General features: G+C 42.5%; 1 protein-coding gene across 4 annotated transcripts in view; it reads left to right on the top strand.

Annotated features, from left to right (window-relative positions):
* Positions 1-18,500, top strand: part of ABHD6 (abhydrolase domain containing 6, acylglycerol lipase) — a 46,687-nt gene that overhangs the window by 10,102 nt on the left and 18,085 nt on the right. For all 4 annotated transcript variants that reach the window (XM_055343677.1, XM_055343675.1, XM_055343678.1 and 1 more), the window contains exons 2-3: positions 1,700-1,764; positions 10,705-10,854. In XM_055343677.1, coding sequence (XP_055199652.1) covers positions 10,736-10,854 — 119 coding nt within the window. In that variant the 5' untranslated portion in view covers positions 1,700-1,764; positions 10,705-10,735. The remainder of the gene's footprint in view (positions 1-1,699; positions 1,765-10,704; positions 10,855-18,500) is intronic.

Here is an 18,500-nt window from a genome sequence, read left to right as displayed (position 1 = left end):
TTGCCATTACCTCGTAGATTTAATTGGCAGTTCTCGGGATCCCTGGGTGGCGCAGTGGTTTAGCGCCTGCCTTTGGCCCAGGGCGCGATCCTGGAGACCCGGGATCGAATCCCACGTTGGGCTCCCGGTGCATGGAGCCTGCTTCTCCCTCTGCCTGTGTCTCTGCCTCTCTCTCTCTCACTGTGTGCCTATCATAAATAAATAAAAAAAATTTAAAAAAAAATAATTGGCAGTTCTCTTATTATAAATGAGATTAAGGGTCTTTTTATGTGTTCAAGAGTCATTTATATTTCTTTTCTGGTAAATTAGCTACTCAGCTCATTTGCCCATATTGGATTTCACTGTTGTTTTAATTGATTTGTAAGAACCTCCTATACATTCAGGAAATTAGTCTGTTGCCTCTGGTTTGCATTGACAAATCTTAATCTTGTTCGTGGTCTCTTCATGTGGACATTTGAAAACATTTTACGAGGTGAACATGTTTTTTTTTTTTTTTTTCTTTTTTTTCGAGGTGAACATGTTAATCTTTTTGTTATGGCCTCTGGTCTTACATCTGACTTAGACTTTCCCTATGAAGGTATTTTCAAACAATTCTTATGCTTTCTTCTAGAACTTCCATGGTTTTCTTTTTCTTTTTTATGTTTAACTGACTCTTCTGAAATAGTTCAGGGGTTTTGTGGATTTACCTTCTCTCGCCCGGCCCCTCATTCTCCTGCTGTGGTGCCTTGTTAGTAGCTCTCTGTCCAGCCCTAGTTTTGAGCTGTGGGGTCCCCTCTCATTAGACACTCGGGTAGAAACATTATCCTCATTTCCCTGCTGGTTGCCACCTTCTTCTCTCTTTTTTTTTTTTTTTGCCACATTCTTCTCATTCCTTTCTCTTTCTCTCTCTTTTTTTGTTTTTGTTTTTGTTTTTTAAGTAATCTCTACACCCAACATGAGGCTCGAACTCACAACCTGGAGATCAACTGTTCTACCAACTGAGCCAGCCAGGCGCCCCGTCTCATTCTTTTCTGAGTACAACTTTTACGTAAACCCTAATCCCAAATGGAGAAGGCAAGATCCAGTCTTTATTTGGGGGTCTTAGTTACATTTGCTGGTCCCAGGGTCCCTTTTTGCCTCACTGTGCCTGACAACCCCACCCCCTTGTTGTTTTCCTCTTCACTGCAGCCCAGGAATCCCCAGGTCACTCCCTGCTTTGTCCTCTCCCTGCAGATTTCTTCTTTGACCTCCTTTCTGCCTTCCTAAGCCTGGCTCATTATCTGTTATGCCCTGCCCTTTGTGCTGGTTGCTTAATCAGGGTAGGTGACTTGAACAAGAGGTGGGCTATAAAGCCACAGGATATTTAGACTTTGCCTGTGCTAAGGAGGAGAACACTTTGCCTCCAGCAAAGCCGGCAATTTTTTTTTTTTTAAGATTTATTTATTCATGAAAGACACAGAGGAGAGAGAGAGGCAGAGACACAGGCAGAGGGAGAAGCAGGCTCCAAGCAGGGAGCCTGACGTGGAGTCCCGGGTCTCCAGGATCTGACGTGGAGTCCCGCTTCTCCAGGATCACGCCCTGGGCCAAAGGCAGGTGCTAAACCACTGAGCCATCCAGGGATTCCCAAGTCAGCAATTTTGTGGCTGTTAGCACTTCATTCATATTCTCTAATATGATAATATGATTTAATGCTTTGTCATTTTCTTTCTTGTGATTCCAGAATCTCATTTTCAGCTTCTGCCAGAGCCAGTAGCAGTTGGGAAAGAAGGCTGTGTTCTTTGAAGAGTGAGTATGGATTTTTAGCATTTTTGATTTTTAGCATTACCAAAAAAAAAAAGAAAGAAAGAAAAAGAAAGAAAGAAAAAGAAAAGCAGCTCTTAATGAGCCTTGGGCTCTTCTGTAAGCTCGCTCAAAACCCTTGTCGTGGCCAATTGTGGTGGGTGATTTCTCTGGCTCAGCAGGTCTGGGGGGAAGGGTTTGGGCACTTGAAGGTCAAATACACACTCGAAAGCCCCCAGTGGATTGGGCCAGGAGCAGGGCTCTGAGCTTGAAGGGAGTTTGGTAGATCCGAGCCTGTGGGAAGAACCAGGATGCTTTCCTGGGGAGTGTGACACCTGAATTAGCCCCAGAGGCAAAGAGTTCACCCAGCAGCCAGGACATGGAAGTGCTCCACACCAAGGGAAGATCCTGAATAAAGATAAAGCATGAGGCTGCACCTGGCTGGTGTGGGGCCTGGAGTTGGTCATTTGGGGGTGCAGGCAGAGATGTGGGAGTTGGTCCAGGAAGTCGGATTGGGATTGTTTTGCGTGGTCTGAGTTCACAGTAGACTAGGGCAGCCTAATGCATGGTGTAAGTTGTGAGGATTTCCCTGGCAACAAATGTTAAGGGGTGTGACAGGATGGGAGCAAGAAGAAATGAGCACCTGGACCCAGTGTGGTGGCTGAGGGAGCTGTGGTCCCATTTGCCCCTAATGTCTCACACCTGGTGGGACAGGGTTCCTTCCCAACATTCCTAGGATATGTTGAACCAGATCAGCCTAAAGAATTGGTTGCAAGAGGCTTTCAGGGGTATAAACCCCTAATGCTGTGCTAATATAGAAACTCCTCTTGTATGGCTCTAGCATGCGCTTAAAATGTAACAGGTGTGACTGAAGAACTGAACTCCGAATTTTATTTAATTAATTTAAATTTAAATAGTCATGTATTGGGATGCCTGGGTGGCTCAGCGGTTGGGTGTATGCCTTTGGCTCAGGGCATGATCCTGGAGACCTGGGATCGAGTCCCACATCGGGCTCCCTGCATGGGGCCTGCTTCTCCCTCTGCCTGTGTCTCTGCCCCTCTCTCTGTGTGTCTGTCATGAATAATAAATAAAACCTTTAAAAATAAATAAATAAATAAATAAATAAATAAATAGTCCTGTATCGAATGGCATGGTTTGTCTAAGACTCACACAAGTTGGCTCCAGTGCTGGTGCCTCTCCACCTCTGTGTAACAGGGGCGGGGGCAGGGGAATGGGAAGACTGAAAGATGTATCAGAATCTGGGAAGCTAGCTTGATGGGAGACTGTCCAGAGAAGGAGGAGAGATGTGTCTGGGACATGGTAAGACCATTGAGTCATGCGAGTGGTCAAGCAGGCTTTTAGAAAAGTCAGGAAGGGGGTTCTGGCCAGACATGTTGAGTTTTGAATTTCCTAAAGGAGGGAATGGTGGAAGATACAGGGATGGAGAGCACTCCAAAGGAAGACAGTGAGGAGAGAGAGGAGAGCATCATGGGAATATCCAATCGAGAGAGTGAGGAGAGCATGATAGGAAGATCTAGTAGGAGAGAGAGGATAGCATCTCAGGATCCAGACCAGATGTGCTTGTTTCAACAGAAGGGTTGTCAGGGGCACCTTGCTGGCTCAGTCAATAGAGCATGTAACTCTTGATCTCAGGGTTGTAATTCAAGCCTCACATCGAGCATGGAGCTGACTTTATTTTTTTTTAAGATTTTATTTATTTATTCATGAGAATCGGGGGGGGGGGAGAGTGGTGGGTGCGGCGCAGAGACACAGGCAGAGGGAGAAGCAGGCTCCATGCAGGGATCCCGATGTGGGACTCGATCCCAGGTCTCTGGGATCACGTCCTGGGCTGAGGGCAGCACTAAACTACTGAGCCACCCAGGCTGCCCTGGAGCTGACTTTAAAAAAACAAATTAGTCAACAGTATGTCTGTCAGAGCTGCAAAACACAGAAGAGGAATGGGCTTGGCCAAACTGAGGGGAGACGATAAGATGAGGAGGGCTTCGAGTTGGGCACTTCATGGCAGTAATCTTGGGGGCCATGCCACGTTTTCAGCAATGACTGGGCAAGATAACTTCTTATTTGGAAGTTTCGCTGTGAGTTTCCTCCATGATGGAGATGATCTATATGACAAGATGTTAGAACTTCCCGTTTCTTGGGGGCGCCTGGCTTCGTTGGAAGAGCATGTGACTCTTCATCTCAGGTTTGTGAGTTTGAGCTCCATGTTGGGTGTAAAGATTACTTAAATTAAAAAGAAAAAGAACTTTCCATTTCTTGAATTATTGTCTCATCTGTCCTGGAGCTTCCACATAAGAGAATCTTAACCATCTTTGTATTTTTTCTAGCTGTTGATCATTAGTGATAGTTTTGGGTGATTGGTTTATCTTGACAAGAACCTACTTTCAGAAAGCTATGTTGGGTAGATGCAATAATATTTAATGGCTTGGATATTAAAATTACACATATTTTAGGAACTTAACGTTTTCCTTGTGAAAAACATTGTAGGAAGAATTTTCATAGTGCTGTATGAAGGGACAGCATTATAGGTAACACTGGACAGTTTGTTTTATTTTTATTATTATTTTTTAAACACTGGACAGTTTTTAAAACGAAACAGGAGTAGAGTAAGCTAACTGGTAACTTGTAAAGTTAGCATGTTTCTTGCTCTTAAAACAGTTCTAGATAAGGGACACCTGGGTGGCTTAGTGGTTAAGTGTCTGCCTTTGGCTCAGGGTGTGATCCTGGGGTCCTGGGATGGTCTCACACCAGGCTCTCTGCCTATCTCTGTGTCTCTCATGAATAAGTAAATAAAGTATTAAAAAAAAAAAAACAGTTCTAGAGAAGTGCAGACAATGCCAGTGGGGACACAGAACTCCATGCCTTGTGCATAAGTGACGCCCAGTGAACATCTGCAGCCAGCAGGCCCCAAGGGAGGACCAGTGTGACATGGATCAGGGACCCCTACAAGATTGGTTTGAAATGCAGACCATCCTCCTTGCCAGCCAGATGACCTTGCGGGGCATTTGCTAACTTCTGTAAGCTTCAGTTTCTCCATCTTGAAAATGGGAGAAATGCTTCTAGCTCATAATGTTGTGAGGGATAAAAATGAGAGGATGTGTATGAACTGCCTTTATGAGGTGTGGCATAGCGTGGTTACTCAATAGATGGAGCTTGTGGTTCTTATATCTTTGGCTGTAGAGGTGGTGGTCCTGGTTATTACTGTTGCTATCGTTGTTACAATAATCATTATTTTGAAGAGACCAGAAGTTTAGTCTGTCAGATATGATGGTATATTGGTCAGATATCTAGGGAAAGGCAAGATCCTTTGAAATTGTTTCACATTCTATATTTTCCTGAAATTTTGCTTTGTACCCTGAGATTAAAGTACTAGATAGAGCTCAGGATTCCCAGTTTTCAAAATCAGTGAGGACATGAGAAAAATGCTCATGACACGTTATGCGGTACTCCTAACCCCAGACTAGGAACTTTGAGATGCAGTGTGTATGTGGATCCACTGATAAATCCTCTATGTAATTAATCTTCACCCCTGTATTCAGAGATAACAGCCCCAAATGCACAGCTTGGATGTTGACAAGAGGCGGCTGGGTGGCAGGTTTCAATCTGGGATGTGAGAGTATGTTACTCTCCCTGGTGTCACAACAACCAGCTCTCTTCCTAAAGTAGCTTCTCTTCACACTGTGCCACAAGGCACATTGTCTTTAACCCGGGGGTGCTTTGTTTCTATGTAACAGATACATAAAATGAGTGTGTGTTTTTTTTCTCTTTTCCATCTTTTTCAATAATTCGGGCAATAAGCATTGTCAAGCCACAGATAGTTGCCTGGTACTGTTTTAGGTTCTGGAAACATTTAACAAGGAATAAGATTCTTGAGGAGGCAAACCAGATCCTACTCTTTAATTGCCTGGCATAATTTCAGAAACGTTTTAAGTCTTCAGAGTAGGAAAAGACCAAAGAGGTGATTTGGATGACTGTTCTTATTTAATAGCTAAGGAAACCAAGCCCTCCAAGTGGTATGTGGAAGAACCTGGTAGGAGAGAACCAGCAGGAATGTCCCACCCCCAGCCTGGGAGGGGCCCACCCCTCCTGTGAACCTGCTCCAGCGGCAGCCATTTGTGTATCATCATTATGATTTTCACGAGGCCTATATATAGCCTAGTTCGCATTTTTCTTTACATGATTCCTTTTAACTTAAATTAATTTAAAAAATTAATTTGCGGGATGCCTGGGTGGCTCATTGGTTGAGCGTCTGTCTTTGGCTCAGGACGTGATCCTGGGGTCCAGGATTGAGTCCTGCATCAGGCTTCCCAGGGGGGAGTCTGCTTCTCCCTCTGCCTATGTCTTTGCCTCTCTCTCTCTCTCTCTCTCTCTCTCTCATGAATAAATAAATAAAATCTTTAAAAAAATAAGATAAATAAATACAAAATTAATTTGCATCCCTACTATAAATTGAAGATACCTCTGTACTTGCTAGATGGGATTCATGAATGGCTTGATAAAAATAGATCTTCAAAAAAGAAAGAGAAGGAAGGAAGAAAGGAAGAAACCATAAAAATCAACACGAAGAAGCCATGCTCTTAAGTAGCTAGGTTAGGGGAAGGCTTAGAGAGGTATCTAATGACACCATACTGAGAGCTCTTCTTTGACCCAGGCAAAGCTGGAAAAGAGTACAGATGTCAGTGTTATGTTACCCAGTTAATGCTGTGTAGCCCGGAGCATTATTTAGTATTCTCCTCCTCCCTAAAGTCATCTTGCAAACATCAGTTGTGCAGGCCAATCCTTCAGCAAACTCCATTTTCCACCTCATAGTTGATTTTCAGTCCTTGGTGGGTCAGGTTCCCATGCTTTCTGTTTTTCTGTCTCCAGCCTCTCCTTTGGGTCCATAGAGTACCCTATAAACAAATCTCAACAGGGTGGGAGAGCTGCCTTGTTTTGTTTTGTTTTGTTTTTTGTTCATGAGAGACACACAGAGAGAGGCAGAGACATAGGCAGAGGGAGAAGCAGGCTCCCTGCGGGGAACTGGATGCAGAACTCTATCCCAGGACCCCGGGATCACAGCCTGAGCCAAAGGCAGATGCTCAACCACTGAACCACTCAGGTGGCCCCAAGAGCTTCCTTTTTATAGGAAAACTGGGGCAGGTCCTTTTGAAAATGAAGGATGATGCAGAGGTAGGGATAGTCCCCTATTCCGGTGTATACAGGAAACTCAGGAGGTGCCTGGCTGGCACAATCAGTAGAGCATGCAGCTCTTGGTCTCGGAGTTCTGAGTTTGAGCCCCATGTTGGGTGTAGAGATTACTTAAAAATAAAATCTTTAAAAAAAAAAAAAAGAAAGAAAGGAATTCAGAAAGCATTAGTTTCTTTACAAGGGGCCTGTCTATATTTGACCTGCTCAGGAAAAGTGTGCAGGCTTCTCTGCAATAAGTCCAAGCCTTGCTGAATTGATCAGCCACTACAAAAGCTCTTCATTGAAGGCTTCATTCTGCAATTAAATGAAAAATGGAGCCAGCTAAAACCTTCCCCCCAGCTGACTGGGACATCCGTAGCAGGCGTTGTGATGGTATGATGATCATACTTTCACCTTGGGGCTACCATCTTCAATGTCAGGGTCTGTGATATAACGGCCTTGGGCATAAAATGTTCTAGTTCCTCATCCAAAAGAACATCATATAATTAACTTTCTGCAGCTCAGGATTCGGAATTCATGGTAACCCTCAGCAGTTTTTTAAGGACTTTATGTAATGTGGAAAAGTCCTCTTGAAGCTCACAGTTCCTATTTTCTTGACTCTTTTGTGACCCACAGTATTTAAACAGATTTATAACATTCCCTTCACTCCAAAAGTAATTTGCTTACCCCTTGACAATGAGGCCTTTTAGCATCGTAAATTGTACCCAGCCGTTAAATAGGTGACTCCTCCAGGGAGTTTTGTAATTACTAAAGGAAAAAAGGTCTCTTACAGCATCATTGGGAATAGTTGGTTGTCCCTAAAACAAACAAGATTGTTTATAACAATCCATTTTATAACTTTGCTTTTCATTAATTCACCTGCACCATATTTGTGTCCTGTGCTATTCTTGGCACTGAAAAGAACATACACGACTGGCCCTACCCTCAAGGAGCTCTGGTTCTAGAAGGAGAAACAAGACAATGACATAAACTTGCTGAAGGTGTTTATGCTGACTGAGAAATGGAGAGAACAGTTGAATCAGAAGCACACACAGTGCTTCTGCCCTTGAGAAGGCTTTCATCCCTACAGATTCAAGAGTGTACCCAGATAGAGCGTGTGCGCGTGGCTGAAAAGAACCATCTAACCCATCTACACGTGCCCTCTGTCTTCCCCCAGCCATCCAAAGACTGTGAGTGGCTTGTTCACCAACCTCTTTGTACAGAACAAAATATGTAAATGGGAGAAACCAATATTGTACTATACGTTAACTAACAAAATTTAAATTAAAAATTGTAAGAGTGGAGATGTCGTATCTTCATGAAGAAATTAGGAATGACAGCAATTGTGAGTATTTAATAGCAAAGAGCTTACAAAGCAGAAAAAAGGCCACTTGAAAATAATTTAGAGAAAGTAGAGCTTGGTGCAGAGAGAGTGTGTCCAAGCAGAAACCTGTTTTGTAATCATGACTCTACCAGCTGAGTAACCTTGGGCAAGTTACTTAACCTCTCTGTGCCTTAGTTTTCTCAGCCTATGAAATGGCATAAAACACCCACCTTGCCTGTTGGATAGGACTGGTGTTCCATACCAGTGGTTGATCACTTTCAGCCTACAGGCCAAATTCAGCTTGTAGCTTATTTCTAATGGAGTCTTATTGGAATATGGTCGCTCTCATTTATTACGTGCTGTGTGTGACTGCTTTCTCGGTACAATGACAGTAGTTGTGACAGAGCCTATGGGGATCTCAATCCCAAAATATTTATCATCTGGCCCCTGTGTTCAGTGAGGTCATACCATACCAATACCATCATGAATTCATTATAAAATTGAAATATAGATCAGTTGACACAGGTATATGGGAAAGACCTCTTCATTTCACAAGACATATAAGGGCGGGCTTTGCCAGATATTAATGGTTTTTCTTGAAGAAGTCTCTGTTTGGGGGGCAGCTGGTGGCTCAGTGGTTGAGCATCTGCCTTTGGCTCAGGTCGTGATCCCAAGGTCCTGGGATCAAGTCCCATGTCAGGCTCCCTGCAGGGAACCTGCTTCTTCCTCTGCCTGTGTCTCTGCCTCTCTCTGTGTCTCTCATGAATGAATGAATGAATGAATGAATGAATGAATGAATGAATAAATAAATAATAAAAATCTTTAAAAAAGTCCCTATTTTGGTTGGTGAAATGCACTCTTACCATAGGCAGCTGGGCATCTTCAGGTTGCAAAGGCCCACACCTGGCATACAGGTCCATGCATACCTGGTGTAGAGGTCCATACAAGAGTTATTCTCTTGATTAGAGAGAATGATGGGTCTTGAAAGATTTCTCATTTCACGAGAAAATGAACTGTATTGTGAACTCATAAGACAGGATGGAGAAGGGGCTATTGATTCAGCTGTGGTTTCTAGAGCACCTAGAAATATGTTGGGCCATAGTCGAGGTGCTGGGGCTGCACAGTAGTCCGTGGCCTCCTGGTACCCGCATACTGGCCTTGAGATGTGCCCAGGAGGTGTTCAAGAAGACCTCAGAAAGTGCATTGAAAACTCTGCTGTTTGGATTTGTTCTCTCCTCACTCTTTTATTGTATATTACTTATTTTTTAGTAGGCTATACATGTGTAAGTGATAAATAACCAAAAGATTTAAGAGGTAGACAGTGAAAAACAAGTCTCCCTTCTATCCCTGACACCCAGTGACTAGTTCCTCACCTTAGATGAACCCAATGATGTCACACATCTTTTCAGTGATAGTAGCATTCAGGTACACATGTACATTGCTTCCATTTCTGTCATTTAGGTTTTCTGTCCTTTCTAACTTTTTTTTAAGGAATGATTGATTGAGGACAAGTGTGTGGGAGCAGGGGGAGGGGTAGAGGGAGAGAGAATTTCAAGCACATTCCCTGCTAAGCACAGAGCCCTATACAGGGCTGGATCTTGCGACTCTGAGATCATGACCTGAGGCAAAATTAAGAGTTGGATGCCCAACCAGCTGAGCCACTCAGGTGCCCCAGTCCTCTCTAACTTTCAATTTTAAAAAATTGCAAACTTGGGGTGCCTAGGTGGCTCAGTTGGTTAAGCATCTGACTTTAGCTCGGGTCATGATCACAGGGTGCTGGGATTAAGCGCCCCATCAGGCTTCCTGCTCTGCAAGGAGCCTGCTTCTCCCTCACCCTCTGCCTCTTAATCCCTGCTCATGCTCTCCCGTACTCTCAGATAAATAAAATCTTTTTTAAAAATTGCAAACTTACAAAAAAGTTGAAAGAATAATACTGTGTAATCTTCACCTGGATTCACCAGTGGTTAGCATTTATTATATTTGCTTTAATGTTCCCTCTCCCCCCCCTTTTTTTTCCGCAATTTTTAAGAGTAAGCAGCAGAAACAAACTGAGTAGCAAAAATCACTATTTTTCACCCCTTAATACTTCAACATACATCTCCTAAGAGCAAAGATATCCTCCCACGTACAAACAGAAGCACAATTTCACCCTCAAACTCAACAACTGTATGTCACTGATGCAGTATCATTATCATATCTGGTCCGTAGTCAGATTTTCCCATTTGCTTTCATAATGTCCTGTATAGCTTAAAAAAAAAATCCAGGATCTTCTCAAGGACTCTTTGTTATATCTGGTTGTTATGCCTGTTCAAATTCTTTAAGCACTTGTCAGCTTTTGTTCCCTTCTGACCTCTACCCTCACTCTGGGTTCTTCTGTCTTCTACTTTGCTTCTTTACCTTTTCTCTTGAGACAGAGTTTCAATACTCACTTTCTTCAGCCCCACAGGTGTCAACCAGTCTCACAGCAGGATGGATCTTGACGTGGTTAACATGTTTGTGATTGCCGGCGGGACACTGGCCATCCCCATCCTGGCATTTGTAGCCTCATTTCTCCTATGGCCTTCAGCGCTGATAAAAATCTACTACTGGTAAGTTAATTTTATAATTGAAGTGTTCAAGAGTATCATAATAATAGTGTCATCTTCTTTGCTTGTCCTTTTGGTGGTCTTTTTTTTTCAACATTTTATCATGAAATATTTCAAACATACAGAAAAGTTGAAAGACCTATCTGAGTTTAGGGAATGTTCTTGAGGAATTGATGGTATCGCCTCACTAGGTAAATTCTTTTCTGGTTTATGATAGCGTCTTTGCCTGGGAAGCCACCCTCACACCAAAGTCATGGATTCTGTATTCAGGCAAGGATTGTGTATGGTGATGGGAGCTCCTTTGCTATTATTCTTGGTTGCTGGATTCTGACCCAGTAGTGTCCTGACAGGGCAGTGATGTGCACTGAAAAATGAAGTTAGACCAGGGCCAAAGGAGATGGCATGGGTAGGACAGAATGGGTTTTAGAGGGTGCCTGGGTGGCTCAGTTGGTTAAGTGTCTGCTTTTGGCTCAGGTCATGATCCCAGGGTTCTAGGAGCCCTGTGTCTGGGGCTCCCTGCTCAGCAGGGAGTCTGCTTTTCCCTCTCCTCCTCTCCCCTGCTCAGGCTCTCCCTCTTTCTCAAGTAAATAAATAAAATAAAAAAGAATGGGTTTTAGATTTGTTCTAAACAGGTTCATTAGTAAAGTGATGGAAAGAAAAAGGAGTTTCCAAAATTTTTATCATTTTCGTATCTTTATGATTCTTGCCCTATCTGTATAACACCTCTGCTTTCCTTTTGTATTTTCTTTAGAGTAAGTCACTCTTTTTACCTTAAGTCAATTTAAGAGTAATGTAAATCTCGCTCCCTTAAGCAGAAAATTCCTGTTTGCCATACATACTCTGCCATAAATAGTAAATTTATATTAAAAAGTAAAAAGGAACACAATGCAGTTAAACTATGTTCTTAAATTCTAGCCTACCAAAGACTGTGTGTCTCCTTTCTCTTTGTCACAAAGTCCAGAGAGGTGTGAAAGATGTAACAGCCCTGAACAGAGCCTTCCTCATTGATGGAATCAGAAGATTAACAGTTGAAAGGAGATTAGCTTTCTCATGGTGTGCTTCAGTGACTTTTCATGCCATGGTCCATTTACCAAATAAAATCACCCCCATGCCTCATCGTGTGTGTCCCATGGCGAAGGCACTCCCAAAATAGACCTGGTTCCTCTCTGTGTCGTAGGGAAAAGGGAAGCACTTTGAGATTTACTCCAGACCCTGGCTGTTAGAATTGCCTTCTGGGCACAGAGACGAGAATGCAGAGAGGTTGTACTTGTGCCCTTTATCTGCTCTCCTTTCTGGCTCCCTTTTGTTTCATGAGAGTGTAGAATTATCCGCCTGCCAGCCAGCCTCTGATCCTTGAAAAGAAGCTAATTGAACAGAAGGGAGTTTTTCATCCTGCACTCTCCCTCGCTCTCTTGGGGGGGATGGTGGTGACCCTTTCCCAGGGTCACCCAGGACCCACTTCTGCATTGACAAAGCTGAGATGCTGGCTGCCTTAGTGCCGTGGCCCTGCAGCATGAGTGGCAGGAGTGCTTTGGGGCCGAGGCCCCTGGACGGCCCCTGACATGGAGAGGCCAGAGTCCCAGGCCCCTTGTGGCCCTCCAGAGGCGCCTTGGACCTCTGCACACAAATGCCATCTTTCTTAAGTCAGATCAAGGCAGAGAACGCAGTTCAGTGATGTGGCCTGTAACCATGGATATGGCTGCAGACAGAAGTGTGATTATATAGAGGCTGATTCCACCCACTGCGTGTGGAAACCAGCCTCCATGCTGTGTAGTCCCTCAATCCCCAGCTTCCTCCAGGCCATCAGGAAGAGGCTTTCAGAGTTAGGAGTGTCAGAATAATTTTGACATTCAAGCTTTTATTTTATTTTATTTTATTTTATTTTATTTTATTTTATTTTATTTTATTTTATTTTATTTATTTTTATAAATTTATTTTTTATTGGTGTTCAATTTGCAACCTATAGAATAACACCCAGTGCTCATCCCATCAAGTGCCCACCTCAGTGCCCGTCACCCAGTCACCCCCACCCCCCGCCATTCAAGCTTTTAAAAGAAAAATAACCTTGTAGTAAATAATTCACCTTTTATTGAGTTAAAATTCACAAAACATAAAATTCACTATTTTAAAGCATATAATTCAAGTTTTAATATTCATGGCATTAGAGCATCTGGCTGGCTCTGTCAGAAGAACATGTGACTCTTGACCTTGGGATCGTGAGTTCGAGCTCCATGTTGGGTGTAGGGATTACTAAAACAAATTAAAATAGGGACGCCTGGGTGGCTCAGCAGTTGGGCGCCTGCCTTTGGCTCAGGTCATGATCCCGGGATCCAGGATCGAGTCCTGCATCAGGCTCCCTGTGAGAAGCCTGCTTCTCCCTCTGCCTGTGTCTCTAGAGGCCTCTCTCTCTCAGTCTGTGTCTCTCATGAATAAATAAATAAATCTTAAATAAAATAAAATAAAATAAAATAAAATAAAATAAAATAAAATAAAATAAAATAAAATAAAATAAAATAAAATAAAAAAGGGATGCCTGGGTGGCTCAGTGATTGAGCATCTGCCTTTGGCTCAGGTCGTGATCCTAGGGTCCTGGGATCAAGTTCCACATCGGGCTCCCCACAGGGAGCCTGCTTCTCCCTCTGCCTATGTCTCTGTCTCTCTCTGTGTCTCTCATGAATAAATAAAATATTTTTAAACAATTAAAAGTCAAAAAAATATATGTATATACGTATATATTCACAGTGTTGTGCAACCATTACCACTATCTAATTCCAGAACATTTCCCTCTTCCCAGAAGGAATCCCTGTACCTGTTTGCTGTTATTCACAGTTTCCCTGTCCCTTCATCCCCTGGCAACTATAACTACATCTTCTGTCTCTTTGGATTTACCTGTTTTAGCCATTTCATGTAAATGAGATCATAAAATTTGTGGCATTTAATGTCTAATTTCTGCCACTTAGCATGCTTTCACAGTGCATCCCTGTTGCAGCATGTGTTGGTACTTTATGATTATAGCTAAATTCTAGTTCATTGTGTGGTTATACAATATGGTATGTATAAATGAACATTTTGTATTGTTTCCACTTTTTTGCCTGTTGTGAATAAGCCACATGGCAAATTACTCACTTTTATCAACCAATAATACCACTAAAGCCCTGAGAGGCCCCACATAGCAGAGCATTCAGTCCCTTATTAAATGACAGTACAGATGCATGTGATCTTGAAGCCTGCCCATGCCTGTCACTCAGCTCAGAGCTGTAGCCAGAGGACAAATACAGTGCTCTTGATTTTATGAACTCAGGCACACAGGCCAAGAATCAACCTAGCTGGTTGGAGAGAATGAAAATCCTAGAAAATCTTTTGGTTTGTGCCAGGTTGTATTGTGGCATGAAGGGTTGGGATTATGGTACATGGTGCCATTGTGGAAGGCTGTTGGAAATCCTGTGATTTCCTCCTCCTCCCACCCCCACCGAAATGCACAGCCTGTTTTCTTCATCTCACCTCACTACAAGTGACATTTATACAGTGGGTATCTTGGGATGAACAGCTTTACTATGAGTCACTTACATTCCTTAACCACAGCTACACCTCCAAACGCCTTTATTTGCTTAGCTGCCCATAATTACCACCAGTGGATTCATTCTGCAGAGCTAGATTGGCCAGGTTAATTTTCAGGATTGCTATGTGAACAGAAATAGCAGGCAGCAGAGCTAGCTGGGCGTCCCAAACACCCCGAGCTGCTCTGCCAGACAATGGTGCAGTGTAATCATCACAGCAGGCTCTCTCCTAGACTTCTCTCTGGGATCTTCTGAGCCCCTTGTGGAACAAGAACAGGTGTCCCCAGTAGACCATGGCTGGTCTTCGGAGCAGCTCTCTAAGATTCAGTGTCCCTGGAGCATGGCCAGCCTGTCTGCATAGCAGCGTGGACCATGGTTGCCCCTGTAGGAGGCACCAAATGCTTTACTGGGAGTCAACAGAGAACCACAGCTGGAGATGCTGGGGCCACTGTGGGTGACATCAGGGGCAGCTCTGATTTTTCTTGTGCAGAATATTAAGAATATTCACAGGATGAAAAAGATTGGGATTTTTAAAGATTTTTATTTTCCCAAAGAAACTCAGTTGGGACATAAAGGTAAGGAATCATAAGAGAGAAAAATGTATAGGGATTGAAAAAGAAAAAAAGAAAACCAGCATTGTTTGTAGATAACACGAATGTGTTCATAGAAAGTCCAAAGGAACTCTATAGATAATTTTTTGGAATTAATAAGTGAGTTTGGCAAGATTGCTAAATACAAGATAAGTAAACAAAAATCAGTTGTATTATTATATGACAGCAACAAAAAAATAGAAAATGGAAAAAAAATTTAATGATACTATTTACCGGGTTGCTTGGGTAGCTCAGCGGTTGAGCATCTGCCTTCGGCTCAGGGCGTGATCCCAGGGTCTGGGATTGAGTCCCACATTGGGCTTTTTGCAAGAGAGTCTGCTTCTCCCTTTCCCTATGTCTCTGCATCTCCTCTCTCTCTCTCTCTCTCTCTCTCTCTCTCTCTGTCTCTCATGAATAAATAAATTAAATTTTAAAAACCCAACAAAAAAAAAACTATTTACTATTGTATCAACAAATACAGAATCAAGAAATACAGAATAAGAATGAGTCTAAGGAATTATGAAGTATTAGAGGAATGTTGAAAGACCTAAAGTAATGGAGGTAGAGACTAGTATTTGTGAGTTGGAAGGCTTTTTATCACTGGCATACCAGACTTCCCTAAAATGCTATATAGATTCACTGTAGACCCATTTAAAATCCCAGCAAGTTTTTTTTATGGAATTTAATAAACTGCTTCTTAAACTTGTAAGGAAAAGCAAAGAGCCAATTAAGAAAGATAGTCCCGAAGAAGAACAATGCTAGATGATTTACATGCCCAGCTGTCAAACCTAATTATGAAGCAACAGTAAATCAAGGCAGTGTAAAATTGGCACAAAGTAGGGCCAACCAGTGGGGCGGGACAGCCCAGGAACAGATGCATGTAGATACAGTCCCTTGAATTATGACAAATGTGCACTGCTTTGCAGGGGGTAAAGGGGAGTGTGTCAACTAGCTACCCATCTGGGAAAAAAGTTAATCGTGACCTCTTTGGTGGGCAGAGTTACTAAAACAGCCCCTTAAATATCTACCTGTTGAATCCCTAGAAACTGTGGATATGATGACAAATCACTCCCATAGTTGTTATGTTGTATTACAGTTGACCCAAAGACAGGATTATCTGAGGAGGCCTGATCCAATCCTATTAGCACTTAACAGTGAAGGGATTCGAAGCATGAGAAAGACTCAGTGCTATGGCTGGTTTGCAGTCGGAGAGGGCCCCATGAGAAGGAATGCCAGTGGGTTCTAGGAGCAGACAGCCCCTGGCTGACAACCAGCTAGACAGCAGGGATCTTAGTCCTAGACCACAAGGAACTGAATTCTGCTAATAACCTAAATATAATAAGCTTGGAAGCGGATTCCTTCTCAGAGCTTCCAGATCAGAGCCAGCTGATGCCTTGATTTCAGCTTTGTGGTACGTTCAGAAGAGAACTCGGCTAAGCTCCCTCCTGACCTGCAGAACTGTGAGTTAATAATTGAGTGTTGTTTGAGGCTGCTAAGCTTGGTACTTTGTAATGCAGCTATAAAAAAAGAATACGGCCTCATCCACAACCTTGTACCATGCACAAAAATCAAATCTGGGTGGATTATAGATCTAAATGAAACAATAACGCTTTTATAAGGAAACACAGAAAAACCTCACAACAGAGGTTATCCAAATGGCCAGTAAACATATGTAATGGTGCTCAACTTCATTGGCTATACAGGAAATTTAATAAAACCACAGTGAGAGATGCTCAGGTGGCTCAGTGGTTGAGCATCTACCTTCAGCTCAGGCCATAATCCTGGAGTCCCAGGATTGAGTCCCACATTGGGCTCTTCACAGGGAACCTGCTTCTCCCTCTGCCTATGTCTCTCCTCCTCTCTCTGTGACTCTCATGAATAAATAAATAAAAATCTTAAAAAAAAAAAAGACAAATCGCAATGAGATGCCATTTCACACCCACCAGTATGGCTAAAGTGAAACAGCCTAATAATTCCAAGTCTGGGCAAGGATGTTGTATTCATTTCCTAGAGCTGCTGTGACAAACAACCACAATTTAGGTGACTTAAAACAACAGAAATGTATTCTCTCACAGTTCTGGAGGGTGGAAATACCAAATCAAGGTGTTGGCAAGGTTAGTTACTTCTGGAGGCTCTGAGGGAGAATCTATTCAGTGCCTCTTCCCTAGTTTCCAGTGACTGTAAGCAATCCTGGGCATTCTTTGACTTATACACATGTCCTTCATGTACAGATGTATCACTCTACTGTCTGTCTCTGTGTATCACATGGTGTTCTTCCTTCTGTGTGTTTCTGGGTCCAAATTCCCTCTTTTTATAAGGGCACTAGCCATTTTGGGTCTGGGGCCAACCCTAGTCCAGTATGACCTCAACTCAACTTGATTATAACTAGGAAGATACTGTTTCCAAATAAGGTCATATCCACAGGTTCCAGGTAGACATACATTTGGAGGAAATAATATCCAACCCAGTATGAATGTGGAGCAACTAGAATCTGGCATATTGTTGATGAAAGTGTAAATTATTTCATCTGCTTTGGAAAACTTTTTGTCAATATGACCCTCTCATTTCACCCAACAAAAGTATCTATCTATCCACACAAATGTATGTGTACTTTTATACTACACATGCATATATATATACATATACATATATATGTATATATGTACATATATGTGTGTATATGTGTGTATACATATGTGTATATATATATATACACACACACACATATATATCAAAAGACATATAAAAGAATGTTCCATAGCAGCTTCATTTATAATACCTCCAAACTGGAAACACCAGTGCCTATTAATACTATAATAGATAAATAAATAAAGGTATAATTGTGCCATTATTCACATAGTATTCAATAGAAAGGAAGGAACTAGTGCTATATTCTACAACACAAACATTATATTGGGTGAAAGAAGTCAGAAACATAAAGCTGATAAAGTTCTGAAACAGTTGAACTGTCCTGGAGAGAAAGGGAGGCAGTGGTTACCTTTTGAGGGTAATGATCGGGAAAGACACAAGATAGGCATCTGGAATGCTGGTCGTATTCTAGATCCTAATCTGGGTGGCAGATACTGGGCTCATTCATTATGTGCCAGTTCACTAGGCCCTACATTTAAAATTTGTGCACTTTACTATATGATTTATACTTCAATTAAAAGTTTCTCTAGGGATGCTTGGGTGGTTCAGTGGTTGAGTGCCTTTGGAAAGTAACAGTGCAGGATGTAGAGAAATTGGACCTCTCATGTACTGCTAGTGGGAAGGTAAAATTATGCAGCCACTTTGGAAAGCAGTCTGGCAATTCCTCAAAAGGCTTCTTAAAAAAAAAGCTACCATATGATCCAGCAATTCCACTCCTGGTGAGCTTAGAACACCAAGAGAACTGAAAACATATGACCACAGAAAAAGTTGTATATGAATATTCATAGTGGCATTATTCCTAATAGCTAAAAGGGAGAAACAGCCCAAGTGTCCATGAGCTGGTGACTGGATA

Source organism: Nyctereutes procyonoides, unplaced genomic scaffold, assembly GCF_905146905.1.
Source record: "Nyctereutes procyonoides isolate TBG_1078 unplaced genomic scaffold, NYPRO_anot_genome, whole genome shotgun sequence".
In the NCBI taxonomy this organism is placed as follows: Eukaryota; Metazoa; Chordata; class Mammalia; order Carnivora; family Canidae; genus Nyctereutes; species Nyctereutes procyonoides.
This window is presented reverse-complemented; position numbering and strand designations above follow the sequence as displayed.